This window comes from Rutilus rutilus (assembly GCF_951802725.1).
Source record: "Rutilus rutilus genome assembly, chromosome: 20".
NCBI lineage: Eukaryota > Metazoa > Chordata > Actinopteri > Cypriniformes > Leuciscidae > Rutilus > Rutilus rutilus.
In genome coordinates this window covers 6,183,309-6,199,396 of record NC_140225.1, presented here as the reverse complement: position 1 = coordinate 6,199,396, position 16,088 = coordinate 6,183,309, and the positions used below count along the sequence as shown (strand labels likewise).

At 36.7% G+C, this 16,088-nt stretch overlaps 1 protein-coding gene across 1 annotated transcript in view; it reads right to left on the bottom strand.

The window, feature by feature from the left end:
- LOC311279795 (uncharacterized protein) overlaps positions 1–13,317 on the bottom strand; it is a 28,529-nt gene extending 15,212 nt beyond the window's left edge. Inside the window, exons 1-2 of the mRNA XM_084391525.1 lie at positions 12,953–13,317; positions 4,006–4,805 (exon numbers count right to left, since the gene is read on the bottom strand). Coding sequence (XP_084247651.1) covers positions 4,006–4,805; positions 12,953–13,031 — 879 coding nt within the window. The 5' untranslated portion in view covers positions 13,032–13,317. The remainder of the gene's footprint in view (positions 1–4,005; positions 4,806–12,952) is intronic.
- Positions 13,318–16,088: the final 2,771 nt, after the last annotated feature.

Below are 16,088 nucleotides of genomic sequence, written 5' to 3'. Positions count from 1 at the left end.
TATAGGAAAAGGTATATGGATTTTTATGGTGGTAATCAAGAACATTGAAAACAATGGTGAGTTCAACATATAGATACAGAAGCTGATTAGATGAGATTTAGAAAGAACAAGATTGTCACTTCCTGGGAAATTAGCGCAAAACATCTGTAACAAAAATGGAAGTTGCTGGAATCGGGGGAAGAAATACTGGCTCTTTTATCCTAAATCATAAATGCGCAGACGAAGCGCAATAAACGCTGTCATTTTATCTTGCGTTCAGATGCTGGTGTTTGGGAATGTGATCATGAGAGGGAATTAAAACACATCATTCAGATGACAGACTTTGGCTCAGGCATTTCAGAATAATCAAACCAACATTGATCTGCTGTGCGATGCGATTGGTCCGCTGGTTAGTCCAGTTATCCAATCACATCCTCTGTTGAGGCAAAGTCACGTGAGCTTTTTGTTGGTTTATTCGGTAAATGTGTTTCCATCGTAGTTTATGTGCATGTTTTCTTATTGGATAAAAATCAATAGAGCGCGTACGTTTTTTATGTGCATTTTTAGAGTTTATGCACATCTTGGCGTTTCCATTCAGTGTTTTATTTTATGCAATATCCCAAAATGTGCATAAAAATAGGTGGATGGAAACAGCTGTTGTAAAACTACAGAACGCATAATTCCTCTGTCAGACGATTATTCCAGGTTCACTTGTTTTTTTCTAAAGATTAATTTACGGCCCATCACAACCCAATACTGTGACCTTAGGTGATACTGTTAAATCCTGAGGGAGATACATGGTGCTTGTGTTCTTCTTGAAGTTAGCACTATATTTTAATTTATTGTACTGGCGCTTATGAGCCTTAAACAAAGCTGAGAACTAATATTGTTGGCTGATATGATCTCTCACAAAACAAGCTTTGTGTATTTATCCAAAGACGTCCTGCTAGATATGTTGATATATCCTGTGTTTTTCTGTGTATCTGAAAACCATTGAAAATCCTTTAAGTGTCACGACCTGTTACGTCACATTCCGGAGTGTCAGCCAAAAGTTTGAGGCTAGATGTGGCACACACAGCGCCGGTCTCCACGCCTCATCTATCATTAGATTAAAGCCTAACACTCGCATTATGGAAATGTTGGCGTTATGACTGTGTTTATGTGCTACAGCTGAGGAATTCAACTCCTCAGCTGTAGCTGTCCTGGGGGTGGCTGAGGAGCTCCAGAAGGGCAACAGCAATTACGCTGTCTTCATTCCTCCCTGATACCATATTTCGCCCTGCTCCACACATCCGTCAACTGAGACTCAAAAATGCTTTTAATGTCCCATTATACCACATACAGAGAGACTAACATATTCAAGCTAGCTGGCAACCAGCCGAACACATGCATTTGATTAACATATGAGAGTCTAAATCTCTTTTACATGTTTTATAATTCCCAATGCCATCTTTAAATATTGCGAATGAGCCTTTCTACAAGCTGTCCCTTCGCTGGTCCGTATCTGATTGCTCTGGGCCACACATAATTTGAGCTCACAGGACTCCACAGAACTGGAAGTTGTACATCATCTGCCCCCTGTGCATTCATTTCTGAAATATTTGGGCTAATTTGATTATGCTTTCATCTATTTTGAGTTATGGCTGTATAAAGGCTATGCTATGCTATGCTATAGCCTATGATATGGCTATGCTATCTTTAGTTTTGAGTTATGGCTGTATAAAGGGTTTATTAAGTGCAACTGTGACATGTTTTATGTCACATATGGGGGGTTTGGAATGCTGAAACACTAAGACACCTTCTGTGTTTCACAAAAGACACAGTCATACAGGTTTGGAATGACAATGAGGGCGATTAAGTGATTTATTTTTATTTTTGAGTAAAATATCCCTTTAAAAGCGTAGAACTGTTTTCTCAATTTCCCCCTAAATAAGTGCAGAAAATATGATATAATATAAGTAAACAATCAGTCTATTGTGATTGGCATACACCTGCTGTACAGTTAAATCTTCACTGTAGCTCTGTGTCCTTCCTACCCTCATAAGTTGGGAACAAATCAGATTAGAAACGAGGAGGAGGGAGGCCCTTTGAAGTCGCCATGTTTGAAGCGGATGGGAAAAAAGCTCATAGTCCCTTTTCAATATCCTCTTCCTCAGGCCACAGAGCTCCATTTAACAGGCAAGGGAATTAGCTTATTAGCTGTGGTGACAGGTGATGATGAGGGCCGAGTTTACCGCCCTGGCTACCTGTCATCGCAGCTCCCATAAAGTCGACCATTCGTCAAAAAAAAAAAAGTCCAGTCACTGGCCACCAAAAGACCTAGGAGCTATCAAAGAGGCATTATTTGGATAAATATGTGAGTAATTTGAGCTATTTGACACCTGTTTGATGCATCCAGGGAGGCTTGGACGAGCATGGTGGACTGAGGGAAACAGTCCAGATGAGAGGCATTGCATTGGCTGTTGCAGCTGTAATCGACTCAGCCATCTGCATGCTCTCTCAACACAGATGAACAGGTGCTGTGTGATGTGGCGGCCACGTTAAAGGGGAGAGATCTGTACAGCACACCCCGCAGAACATCCTCTCAGCTCCCAAAACTGTACTCCAGCACACATCTCAGGCCCTGTTTACACCTGCTATTAAGATGCGTTTTGGTCGATCGGATCAAAAGTAGACGAGGGAGACTCACTGGCCACTGGCATTTTAATACGTCTCTTTTGTCCACTTTAAACAACTTCTGTCCTGATTTCATCGAAGAGAGGGTTTATAGGCCTTTCGATCTAATGGACAAAATAAGCTCACGCAATTTACATATGAACGTGCCCACTGACGACGGAAAAACACACGGAGAGCATCAGCTTTCTGCTCTGGAAGCCGCAATACCACGGCGAACACTGAGTGCGTGTTAGAAATCAGGAATGGTGAGAGAACATTGTGCTTGGTACATTTTTCGTCTTCAAACCTAACTTGGGTCTCCAGCCGGCAAAGTTTAAAATCCCGTCTGGTTAGTGCGCTTCCCATAATGTTTACGCATCAAGTCTGTAGGCAGAGAGTTTGTCGGTCTTTTGTGGCTGTTCGAACACATTCGACCACATAAATGTCTACTATATGGAAGCAATCCGGTTGAATGCGTTTTCGACTACCTGGAAGTGGTCGAAAGTGGACAAGCTCATAACGTTTTAGATCCAGTTGGAAGCGAGCTGAGGTGTGCTCATTTTTGTGTGCTATATTTTCATTTCGTGGGGAAAAAAACTTTACAAATCAGCAGAAATGCTAAAAGAAGCCGTTTCTTTAGAAAGAAAAAAAATTCTACGGAAACAGTGCTGACAGGAAGGCTTTTATCCTGTTTGCCTTTTTGGTCATATAGCATACACACTCAGTGATGAGCTGATGACGTCAAGCTGTGGAAAGAGCGTCATTACGGCTAATGAGAAAGGATATGTGTGTGCTTCTAAACTGTAAACAGAAGCTATTCATTTTACCATGTTCACAATGAATATTTCACTGACACCCTTCATCTCTCAAACAGCTTAATTTCACATTCTGCACTTGCATCTTACATTTTAAGAACAAAGGACTGTTTTCAGTTCACATAATTTCAATGAAGTGCTTAACTTCTGGATGCATTATATTATGTTGTGTTTAGCAGTGGTAAACGATCGTTGTGAACTTGATTGACAGGAAGAGCATTTCACTCTGATTTTCACTGGGGTATGAAACAACTTAATTTCAAAGACATTATTTAGACTGCGGATCTCCTAAAAAAGTTTTTGTTGTTTCTTGTTTTCCAGTAAAATAGGTAAACACCATTTCAGATGTTTACTTCTATTTGATAGACATTCCTACATATCTGTAACTGTTTTTACAGTACACGCCTTTGTTTTTGATTTTCATTAAAAATACCTTATCTTTAGAAAAGACTAATAAAAAACATAATTCTCCCATAAATGCTGTGTAATTCATAGCAGTGAGGTAAAAAAAGAGCATAATGTTCTTGTTTAAATCACATTTAAATGCTTGCTATACCTCACTTAGCCTGCAGCACTCTTCCATGTACTCATCCAAGCTGTCGCTGGTTGTGCTTTTCCTCAAAGGCTGTTGCTGAAATTCAGGTCCTGTTTCACCATCGTAAGCTTCAATAGAACACTGGTTCCTTGACACCGTGTCCTCGGCCATTGCAGTGCCTGTTATTTCCACCTGTGCTGATATGATTTCAATTTCATCTTCACAGTTCTCCATGGTATTCCTCAGGGTTCTGTCCTCGGACCTCTCTGAATCTGCTATCAGGTCTATTAAATCATCATCAGCAGCATTCTCATCCTCTCTTCTGTCTCCCAGAATGGTAAGAGTATCTTGTTCAGCACATTTACAAGATATTTGTTCAGTTTCCAAAAAGACTGAACTGTCTTCAAGAGGATTGTCAGCAGGTACATGAGAGTTCAGGTTGCCAGAGTCACATGAAGACCCTCTACTGTGGACCACAAAGCTTTGCTCTGAACCAGTTGGGGTGGATGGGGAAGTTGCTCCACTAGTCATCTCGACCCCAGAGTCCTCAGATTCAAATTTATATAATCTTTGAAGCTCAGAATCAGCAAAAATCGAAGATAGATAGTCTGTTTTAGATTCAGTCACGGTTGTATCAGGAGCAGCGCTATGGATGGAGATCACCTCATCAGCCTGGAGAGGCTCTCTGTTATCCTGCTCAGACATTGAAATGGAGATGGTTGAAATGGAATCCTCAACATTTAGTAGTTTCTCAGGGAAGTTGTTGAGGAGCTTCATTTTTGTTAGTACAACTTCATTCTCTAAAACAATATCCCCTTTACCTGCAAAACAAATAAAAACGTTTTAATAATTTTGTATTTTCACAATATTAAAATCATTAAATACCATCAATTCATAAAATCCCGTAATCATTATCCCTGTTAAAGTTATTTTGAAATTTTGTAATGCGCAACTAGTACCACCAGATGGAAATGCAAAAATTATGATTATTTTCAAACTTGTTTCCAGAAGACTATCAAACAGATTGCCCCAACCAAACTCACTCCATTGGCTGGACAAAATGCTCAAACAAACAGTAATATTTCAATATCACCACAGAGCCACAATGTTTACACTTCTCAGGGAAACCAACTATCTTCTGGACTTATATCTGTCTCTAAACATTAAATTGGGAAAGGGGAAAATATTTCAAATTGCACAAAAAAAAAAAAAAAAAAAAACTTTAGCAGCTTTAAAGCATTGGTATTAGAAAAATTCTCACTTGTGTAGAGACAGTAGTAAAGCTAAATTTCACTGCATACTTCAGCTCACATTATTCAAGTCATTTAAAAGAATTTGTATGCAGACATGCTTTCCTATGCAGAAAGAAGAGAGCTTATCTCACTATAAAGCATTCTTTAGCGTCAGTTTTCTACAAAGAGCCATATAGTTCTGTCCTGTTCTAATCTTTGATCTGTGCATTAGCTTCATGATGAGGCTCATCTCTTTCATAGTATTAGAAATCTAATACATTTCAGGTGTCATTCATATAATGTCTTCATCTCACTGTTTCCATAATAAAAGTCTGCGCTTGCATCTTCAACTGAAAAAAGTGGAGGACTTTTAAATGCACTTGTCAGTCGAGATAAATTAAATAAATAAGTATATAGCACAGTTCTCTTTTAGTTTTTAGTTTTGTCTCTTGTTTTGTTTTGCTTTTATCTTGATTGTCAGGAAGAGGTGTGACGAGAGGCTCTCAGTGGAGTGGAAATGAATGGTTAATTAGAAGATTCACAGGATATTCATTCTGAATATTTTTAGAAGGAAATGCTTCACTAATTTACATACTGTGAGGAAATTGGCTTTTAAACAGCTTTTAGCCATGACCTCAAAGTTTGACATACTCTTCACACCGATACAATGTTAGGTTAGAAATCATATGGTAGGCTAAGTTATTTCATGAGGCCTTGAAAAAGATAACAATAATAGCGACTTTAGCCATTCCCAGCTCGATATAGTGTTTTTTGTGTCACTTTTAATAATAAGCACTTCCATGTGTTCTAAGAGAAAATAATTTATTATCTTTTTTTTTCAGATTGGATAGTAACTGTGAAAACACTGATAGTGTTTCAATTACGTGAGGTCATACCACCTTCGCTTCTGCTCCAGGTTTTTTCCCATTCAAATCAGTGCCTGTGTTTTTACAGTCCTTTCTCATAAACCCATGTGTGTACACAACACCTGGACTCCAGTAACTCTTGTGTAAAATCAACTACAAACAGACTTCATTGTTCAATTTTATCTAATCTAAATAAAAAAAATTTAAAAATCTTACCATATTAAATTTCTCGTACCATTTATACACCAAAAATAGTTTTTGCGCGCATATGATACGCAGTTTTCGCATGCATATGATACGCACTTTATGGCGTGTAATACGCACGCCCTACACACCTACCCAATGGGTTTACAGTGTGTATTATTTGCACGCAAAAACTATTTTGGGCGTATGAATGGCACGAGAAGTAAAATTTGTGCTACAGATACGCACTTTCATGGGATCGTGTTGAACAAACAGGTCCTGTTTCATATTACTCTAATCCTTTTTTTGCGAACTAGGTTGAATTCAAATTTCCAGGAACGGTAATGTGTCTGTCCATGTTGAGTGCAAGAAGACACTATAATATCTGAAGAAACATCCGTGAAATACAGCAGCATCAGAGTTTACTGTAGTGGGCTGCTCTGCACCATGCCATGCAAATATGAAACATAAGAGACTGAAAAAAACAGTATATTGTCCGATAATTACCTACAAGCAGTCCCAACATGAAACCCAAGCATACAGTAATTGGAGTTCTCTATGTGAGGCCCTGAATAATATTTTAGCTAATTTCTACAGGTCAATTAGACCGACCCATTGGGTCAGTCTTTCATACACCCGTGCTCTCCAGCTGAGACTACAGAACTGCTGATGGTGGGACATTTTTGATGCCACTCAGTAGGGGCAAGTAGTCAGCATCTAAATCCCCCTCGGTTTTCAATTAACATCGCTCAGACGTGGCCGCTTGTAAAGAGAGATCAAAAAGCCCTCGCTAGCCCCTGGCAGCCAGGAATGTAAGTAATGCTAAGGTCCTTCATTCTGCAGAGTATAATGCATTGAAAATAAAAACAGGTCAATGATAGTGTTGGCGGGAATCAAACCCCACATATTTCTGGTCCTTATCACTCGGGAGGCTGCAAAAATCTGATGGGGGATTATTTCAGGAGTGAAAGGCAGGTACAACACTATAGGAATATCGACACATCATTTTGCAGACAGTCTTTGTCAGTCTTCTTTGGATGCCACATAAGACAAAATACTGCTTAGTCCATCATGAAACTTTGTCATAATTTTGTGCTTAAAAATTGTATTATGGCATAAAAAGTCTAAACTATGAGATAAGTCATTATGAGATAAAAAGTCGAAATTACAATATGCAAAGTCAAAATTATGACATACGTGGAAGTTGAGAAAAAAGTCATAACATGTAATAATGTAATAATTATGATGTTTTATATCATAATTTTGACTTGTGTTATAGTTATAATTTTAACTTTTATTTCTTATCTATAATTATAACTCAGTATCTCATGTATAATTTTGACCCAGTATGTAAGAACTTTGACTTTTATGTCATAATTTTATCTTTTATCTCACAAATATGTGAGTATGTCGTAATTTAAACTCAAAATGATGACATAGTATGTTATAATTTCGGCTTTTTATGTCATAATTATTATTTACCAAAGCATGATTTATTTTCCTTGTGTGGCGGAAATGGGCCTCCATAATCTTTCGAGGTTGCTTTGTGCATATTTTCTTATTCACTGATTTTTTTCTCTCTCTTTTAAAGCAGCACTGTTAGTCACATGCCACCTGCAGTAGTGTTTTTCTTCTAGGTCAGCGGAGAATGTTTTTCACTGTGTACAACTGGCAAGTTCCTCACATTTTTGAGCTGATAAAATACTCTGTTCACATTCAGGAATCCTGGAATCATCTGCTCCAGTGTAAAGTGTGTGAAGGTAAAAAAAATACTGATATGTTCCAGATGGATATTATAGGTCAGTGATGTTTTTAAGGCAAAGTCTAATAAACATTTAATTTGAAGAATTTCTGCGAGACATAACTACTCAAAAAACATATTGTGTCAATTATCTGTCCTGAAAGGGAGAGGAAAAGTCTGCTTCAATAACCAAAAGTTTGCTGCTATTCATTTGAGATGAAGAATGTGACAATCATTAAAGGCCCTCGATAGAAACATTCACGGGGATGAAATGTGAAGAATTCACAAGCTTCGACAAGAACATGTTTACTCCATCTGGCCTCACCCACTCATGTTTACCACATTTCAACACTGCTATGTTTGTGAGTTCTGCTTTACGAACACAAAATTAGAGGCTACGGACTCAGTTTACCTGACATTATTAGTATCATCAGTCAGTACGATGATATACAGCTATGCACTCTTGACAGTGATGGGAAGTCTGATTCACTTCTCTGAACCGGTTCATCAGTTCTTTTTACATCATCACGTCTGACATGACGTGCAACTGAAGCCATATGCAGACAGACACCCTATTTTATCATAATTATAAGGGTGTTCATTGCCATAAATATTACGTATTTACTGCTCATGACTGATAAATGGTTTTGGATACATACATTTAGTCTACTTTCATGAGTAAAGCCTTAAAACTTAGCATGCTGAATGTGGTAGGTGAGCTCTGTTTAGGAGTCTTCGTTTGTAAACCAAAAATAGTTCTTAGCATAAAAAACCACAGCTTTTGTTGAATTGAAGTGCAGCGTTTTTCTAAATGAGTTTCAGCTACGACAGTATTGTTAGGGGATGCAGTGGGATAAGTATAGTGGGACGATCTTGTCTGTAGACACATCCATTGTGATTATGGGTGGAGAGGTCAGAGGCAGGCCAGGGCAGGTCTTCTATTTTTACAGCCAGGAGAATGTCAGAACCCTGTTAGCACATGGGTGGCCAGACTGAATGACCCCGAGAGCACGTGAGCTAATAATCGGTTTGCTAGAATCCATATATGGACTGTTTTAACATAGCATTGAAGTTCTGGTCTTACAAGCCATAACACAGGAACTTATATATTATATTTAATAAATTGCATCAGTATTACTATTTCTCATTTTACCCTTTGTGCTAAATACAGTGCTATGCATAAGTTTAGACACCCATGCTAAAGTTGACTAAAAAGAGGAATAAAATAAAATCTTTTGGAAATTGAACTTAATGCCTTAATTTAAAAAATTAGGAAAAATCCAACCTTTAAGGACACCAATTTTCTTTGTGAATGAATAATGCATCGTAAATAAATAAATGTTCTTCCTTAAAATACAGGGTGCATAAGTTTGGACACCCCTATGTTATATTCCCATAGAGGCAGGCAGATTTTTATTTTTAAGTATTTTATTTTTTTTTAGGATACTATGCATCCTGATAAAGTTCCCTTGGCCTTTGGAATTAAAATAGCCCCACATCATCACATAGCCTTCACCATACCTAGAGATTGGCATGGGGTACTTTCCATAAGATCATCTCTCAATGCAAATCAAACTAGCTATTAGGCTAACTGAAATAAAACCATGCCAATCTCTAGGTATCTCAATCTCAAGGCCAAGGGAACTTTATCAGGATGCATAGTATCCTGGATCCATGAAGTAACTGGCCTTTAAAAATAAAAATCTGCCTGCCTCTATGGGAATTTAACATAGGGGTGTCCAAACGTATGCACCCTGTATTTTAAGGAAGAACATTTATTTATTTACGATACATTATTCATTCACAAAGAAAATTGGTGTCCTTAAAGGTTGGATTTTTCCTAATTTTTTTTAATTAAGGCATTAAGTTCAGTTTCCAAAAGATGATTTTTTATTCCTCTTTTTAGTCAACTTTAGTATGGGTGTCTAAACTTATGCATAGCACTGTAAAACCACTAGAGTGGTTGAATGGAAACTGAAGATCTGCATCATTTACTTACCTTCATGGAGATATTTTAAATGAAGTCTGAGATATTTCTGTCCCTCCATTGACAGTCTGCGCAACTACCACTTTGACATTTCAAAAAGTTCATAAAGGGATCGTATAACTAATCCATATGAATTGAGAGGTTATTCCAAATTTTCTGAAGAGACACAATCGCTTAATATGATGAACAGATTGAATTTAGGCTTTTCTTCACATAAAAACATTAACTCACACATCAGATGTGGTAAACGGAAGCTCAAACAGGTTCGCTTGACGTGAGAGAACCAATGAGGTTCATTCTCGTGTTACGCAGAACGTTTGAGCTTCTGCAAGAACCAATGAGGTTTGTTCTGTTCATCATATAAAGCGGTCGGTCGAAATTTGAAGATTTGTGTTCCAAAGATGAACGAAAGTCTTATGGGTTTGTAACGACTTGAGGGTGAGTAAATGATGACAGAATTTTCATTTTTGTGTGACCTAACCCTTTAAGTTCATCTTTATATGTAACTTTAGAATTACAATATTGTCTTTGAAGTATGTTCTGACAAGACTTTATGGTAAAAATATACATTAATGTCATTTCTATTGAAACTTGTATGTCATATATTTAAATTGTAATGATGAACATTTGTAATAATGAAGTTGCAATTTAGTTAAAATGTAAGACTAAAATTATAATCGAGTATGCACGAGTCCTTTAGTATGTAAGTCAACACATCAATATAAGTGTACTTCTTTAAAACTTGGAAAAAGATTATTAAAACAATGATTTAAAATGTACTATAAAGAGAAACTTTTAATTTGACATTAGAGCATTTTTTAAAGTGTACTGAAGTGTGTTAAGAAACAGTCATGAAACATACAGTATAAAGTACACTTAAGTTGCGTTTTATTTCATTATCTGCAAGTTTAGCTTTTTAAAATATATACTTTTAAGATTTGAAGTACACTACAAGTGCAATACAGTACAATCAAGTGCACTTCTTTTTCCCAAGGGGCAAAACATAAAAAAAAAAAAAAAACACCCAAAACCCCCTAGTGTAATTGAGATGAATTTCTTATAGGCAAACCGCACATTCACGATTCCCAGATTGTAAATAAAGTTGTAATCCATTGACTTTTCTGCCTGAATTGCTCCTTGCTGAAGGAGGTGACAGAGGCCAGATGTCAGGTTTGATGAGGTGTGAAATACAGCCCTACACCTTTTCTCCCTTCTTCCTAATCTAAAGCCAGCAGACCTTTAGTGCCTCACACTTCTCTGTCTCTCTCATCACAATGCCAGAGCATTTTCCCTATGCTCCCCCAAGGCAATGGTTTTGACCCTAAGGAGTCTTTCCAGAAGCACATTATCAATGTGAGCTGAACGGCCCAGTCTTTCATTATCTAACAGCATTAGGATAAGGCAAGAATGTGCGGGAGCAGTAACATCAGTCAAGCCTTCAGGCAAACTCACCCCACTCTTCTCCCCCATCCCCTTTTTTTGAGAGAGAGAGTCAAATTTGATTTTCTACTTACAGTTTTCCACTTATGACAAGTACAAATAATGCAGAATTGACAAACAACAGTGAAGAATTAGTTTTCTGTGAGACCCTCTCAATCTGAATGTCACTACAATAATGGTGACATCTCTCGTCTTGTCCCTTCAGGACAGCTTCATATCCGTATTACCTGACTGAGTCATGTGTGTCTGTGATTTCACACACTGGCTGATCCTACGCATGAAGAATTTGACTCTGTGCCTGTTTGCAGTTATGAGTCACGTATAATATAACTCAAGTAGAGGAGAAGAGCCCCTCTCAAGAATCTGTCACCACTAAAACATTCACATCTGATATCACTCTGTTTCTTATGTGAGTTTTGCTTGAGGTTGAAACACCTGTCTACCTCACTGTCTTCCTCTATGGTAACACTGATCATCTTGAACTGTCATATTGAGAATCACAATTGCTTATTAAACTAATTTAGTCTGTACAAGACATAAACATTCACATGAGAGACAATCCCATTGATATCTGTTTTGCAAGGTTCTAATTACAACCAAAAAGGGTTTATAAGTGTTTTATTATAGCTTTTTAAAGTTAAATTCTCTATTTCTTTTGAAATACAAATGTACTGATGCTTTATAAGTCCAGAAACCAATAGATGAATGATAGACTGAAAAAAAGTTGCTGCCTTAACTGAGTTGAATCTTGTATAACCTATAAAAAAAGTTGAAAATTGCAATGTAAAAGCAATGTAAAAACATATGTTGTCATAACTTATTGATCATATAATTATTTTTACAGTTAATAGAAACAGATTATGTATTCAATTTCTCGATTTCAATTTTTATATAACTGATATTTTAGGTCTTGCTATGTTCATAAACTGTTCTGGTTATATGATGTTTAGAAAGGCATCTGAAACAAGAACCCTATTGAACAATCACAATTAAAATTGCATAATATAAAGTCTAGACAAAATGCTTATGTGATTCACACTAAAACAAAACAAATGGCTTATAAATTGTTTCTCATTAAGCTGATGTTTGATTTGAATTTCTTACTAATTAAACACAAATCTGCCCCTTGTTTTGCCACATGTTTTTCTAGTTAACACCAAAGCAACACTTACAACTGCAGTTGAAAACAACACTGTATATATATATAATAAAGTCTGTGGCTAAAGCTTGTGGGTTTTCTATATGAGCTCAGCTTTTAGAGCTAACTTAATTGAAATGACATCAGCCCAACTACCTGTGGAACTCATCTGATGATAGTTAGATGAATGTTTCTTTGAAGATAACACTAACCATGTTCAACCAAGCAGATAACAACTCAGAGTTCAAATGACAGGTTTCTAAATATCCTCCAGCACCTCAGCCAGACAAATTACTACCTGTGCTGCAAATCCAGGTGTTGCATGGAGCTGACTGGGTGAAGCAATGACGAAAAGATCGCATATTGAGTCACACAACTTACCTTTCCTCCAAGGAGCAAGGATAGCAAAAGACTTGTGCCAGCTGAACACCATGCTTGGTTTCCTCTTCTTAAGACTCATTGTTGATGTGCAAAACTTCAGTAGCTTTCGGTGTCAAGAGGAAAAAACCCTCCTCAGTGGCTCATTCAAGCACACCTCATAACTTAATGCTGGTTGATCTTCCTTCTCCTCAACTGAGTGCTCAAATTGTTCAAATGTTCCAGAAATCTGTGCTGCTCGGGGGAAAATATCCAGTTTTGAACATACTGCCGGAAAAGTTTCATACACGAGTGTATGTGAGAGAAGGAGGCTGGTTGTGAAGGAGTGTGTGTGCTGTGCTCTCACTGAGGAGAATGAGCAGACCATCAGCAGCTGGAGGAGGAGGGGTGACGGACTGCCAGATGAAGGGAGGGGAGAGACTCCGGAGAAACCTTTGTGTGCGTGTGTAGAGAGAGAGAGAGAGAGAGAGAGGGAGAGATAGTGGGAGAAGTTGGAAAATATGCAATCATATACCAATGAATAAGATTTCTTCATTGCTTGAGGAATCCTCACTAACTGTTATTGTACAAACTTGGGTTTGAGGTCAATCTACAACCACTAAACTTTGCACAGAACTGTTCTGACTTTTGAAATGTATTTTGCCTTATTTTCTTGTGCACCCCCCCCCCCCCCCCACACACACACACACACACACACCCACACACACACGCTTTCATGACTGTTTCTTTGCACGCTTTAAAAAGTATACTTTTTACTTTAAAGTGCATTTTATATGATTGTTTCAATAATCGTTTGTCAAGTTTTATAGAAGTATTTTGATTAGTTGATTAGCATACTAAAGTACATGTAAAGTACTTGAAAATGTTTATAACTTTAGTGTGTAATTCAATATAATATTTAAAGTAGCTATATACAGTATTAAAAGTACTAAATTGCAACAGTATCATTACAAATGTGTAATTACAAATATTTTTAAATACATGACATACAGGTTTCAATAGAAATGGTCAAATATACATTCACTTCTTTAACCACATTTCAAAAACAGTGGATTAATGAAATTACATATAGGCTAAAAGATGTACAAAGGGTCAAAAAACACTTTAAAATTTGGCTAACTGCATTTAATATAAATTTAAGCTATATATAATACATTTTAAGTGTCCAAAAACATTATATTCAGTTCGAACTTAAGCTTATTCTTTTAAAGTATTCTATATATAAGTACCCTTTTTCAATATGCTTAAAACTTCAGGGCTTTTTCAACCTATTTTAACTTTTAGACAAGATTTTGTAAAGCCAACATTTTACAGAAAGAAAATACCCAAGAAACATGAAACTGAAAAATGTCTTCTCATATACAAACACATTCGGGCGTATAAAGACTTCGAGATGTAAAGAAAATTGATTTAGTATAATCAACAAATTGCTCTCAGCATGAACATCATTATGCAATACTGAATTGTAAAAAATATGTCCTACTTTTCTTAGAAAAGGATGGCATTCAGATGCACCCACACACTACAGTTTTCAGGGTCACAATGAAAGGCTTTCTCAGCCGCTCCTTAGTTCAGACGTGGGAGGGAAAGTTAGAAAAGTAATGCAGCAATAAATGAAGCGTCCCATTGTTCTGTGAAAATAAACTATGCAGTAATTTGTCACTTTTGTGTAATGTTTATCACAGCCTAATTATATCTTTAATAGCAGATAAGGTTGTTGTTTTTTGACACTGCTGCTGACACCCGAAGCCGTTCTCGTTCTCAGTTGTTTTGGTAAAGAACAGGTGAAGGACGTTGGTTGGGTGACAGGCACAGTCGAGTGGTTAGAGATCGCCCTGGGCTAGAAGATGAAGCTAAGAATGGGTAATTACCTCAGACAGGCCTGGACAATGCTGAGGTCTCCAAATGCAGTCTCATTGTAAAACCAAATGAAGAGCATGAAAGCCTCAGGTTCCCTCGATTTGTAATGCCTGTTGAATATGATGATATACTTGCCACTAGCTTGCATGAAACCTTTGTTATGCAGTCAACCATTACACAAAAATTGGCTTTTACTGTAAAGATGATGTTTATTAGTTCCCGACCCCACGCAAAGTTTCCAAAACAACTGTTACAACAAAACCGCAACTCTAAAAATGACGCCAGCAGTGAAGAGACTATGTACAAATAACCCGTTTCTTAACATGAAGTCTTAAAAAAAAGCTTTTGTAATAAGTAGACAAATTACCTGTCTACAATAACATTTTTTTTTACAGGATTTTCTCAACTATATCTACAGGTGTTATATTTTCGTTAAATTGACTGTAAATAAATAATTTATAATTAAAATAAATATTACAAATAACATACAATCAGTAATAACATACAATCCATTACTGATTCCAAATTACATGACAGAAATTGTAGTAACGTACCATTACATTACACAATTTAGGTAATTTAATCTAATGTAATCTTTTTGATTACTTTTGACCTCGTATCTCTCAATGAATTGAATAGGATAATAGTGTACCACATTGATATAAATACACAAAGAGAAAAAAAAAATATTCTATTCTCCCTAATTAATCTTTTTCATGTTTTAGATTTTCCTTTCTAAAAAACATATTGCTTTTATAAATTCAGAAAGTCTTCTAGTTTTGTAAAATTGCATACACATACTTGTCGTGTGGATAAGGAAAATTGAGCGTCTACAAAGCATTTGACCACTGGATTTACAGAAATCATTTATCAGCATTGCAACATTGCATATCCAATCAACTTATTATTTTAATTATCACTCAGTAAGTTGTTTAATCATGTATTGCTGTCTTTGGAAGAATTTTTTGCTTTTCATTAAACTCACAAATCCCATGCAGTTCCTTCATGAACCCTAGTTAGGAAAACCCTGATGTAATGTTTAATGCACTTCATGTTGTTGATAACAAACAATCAATAAATTATGAATGGTTTTACTGCCATTGTGTGTGAATAACATGTAATTGATAAAAAAGTAACCCTGATTACAAGTACTTAATTTTTGGAATCGGATTACGTAATCCAGATGTAATCAGTTACTCCACACAGTTCCATGATGGGAACACATCTCTGAAATGTCTCCCTGAAGACTGTGCACAAATACATCTGGTTGTCTTTTGGA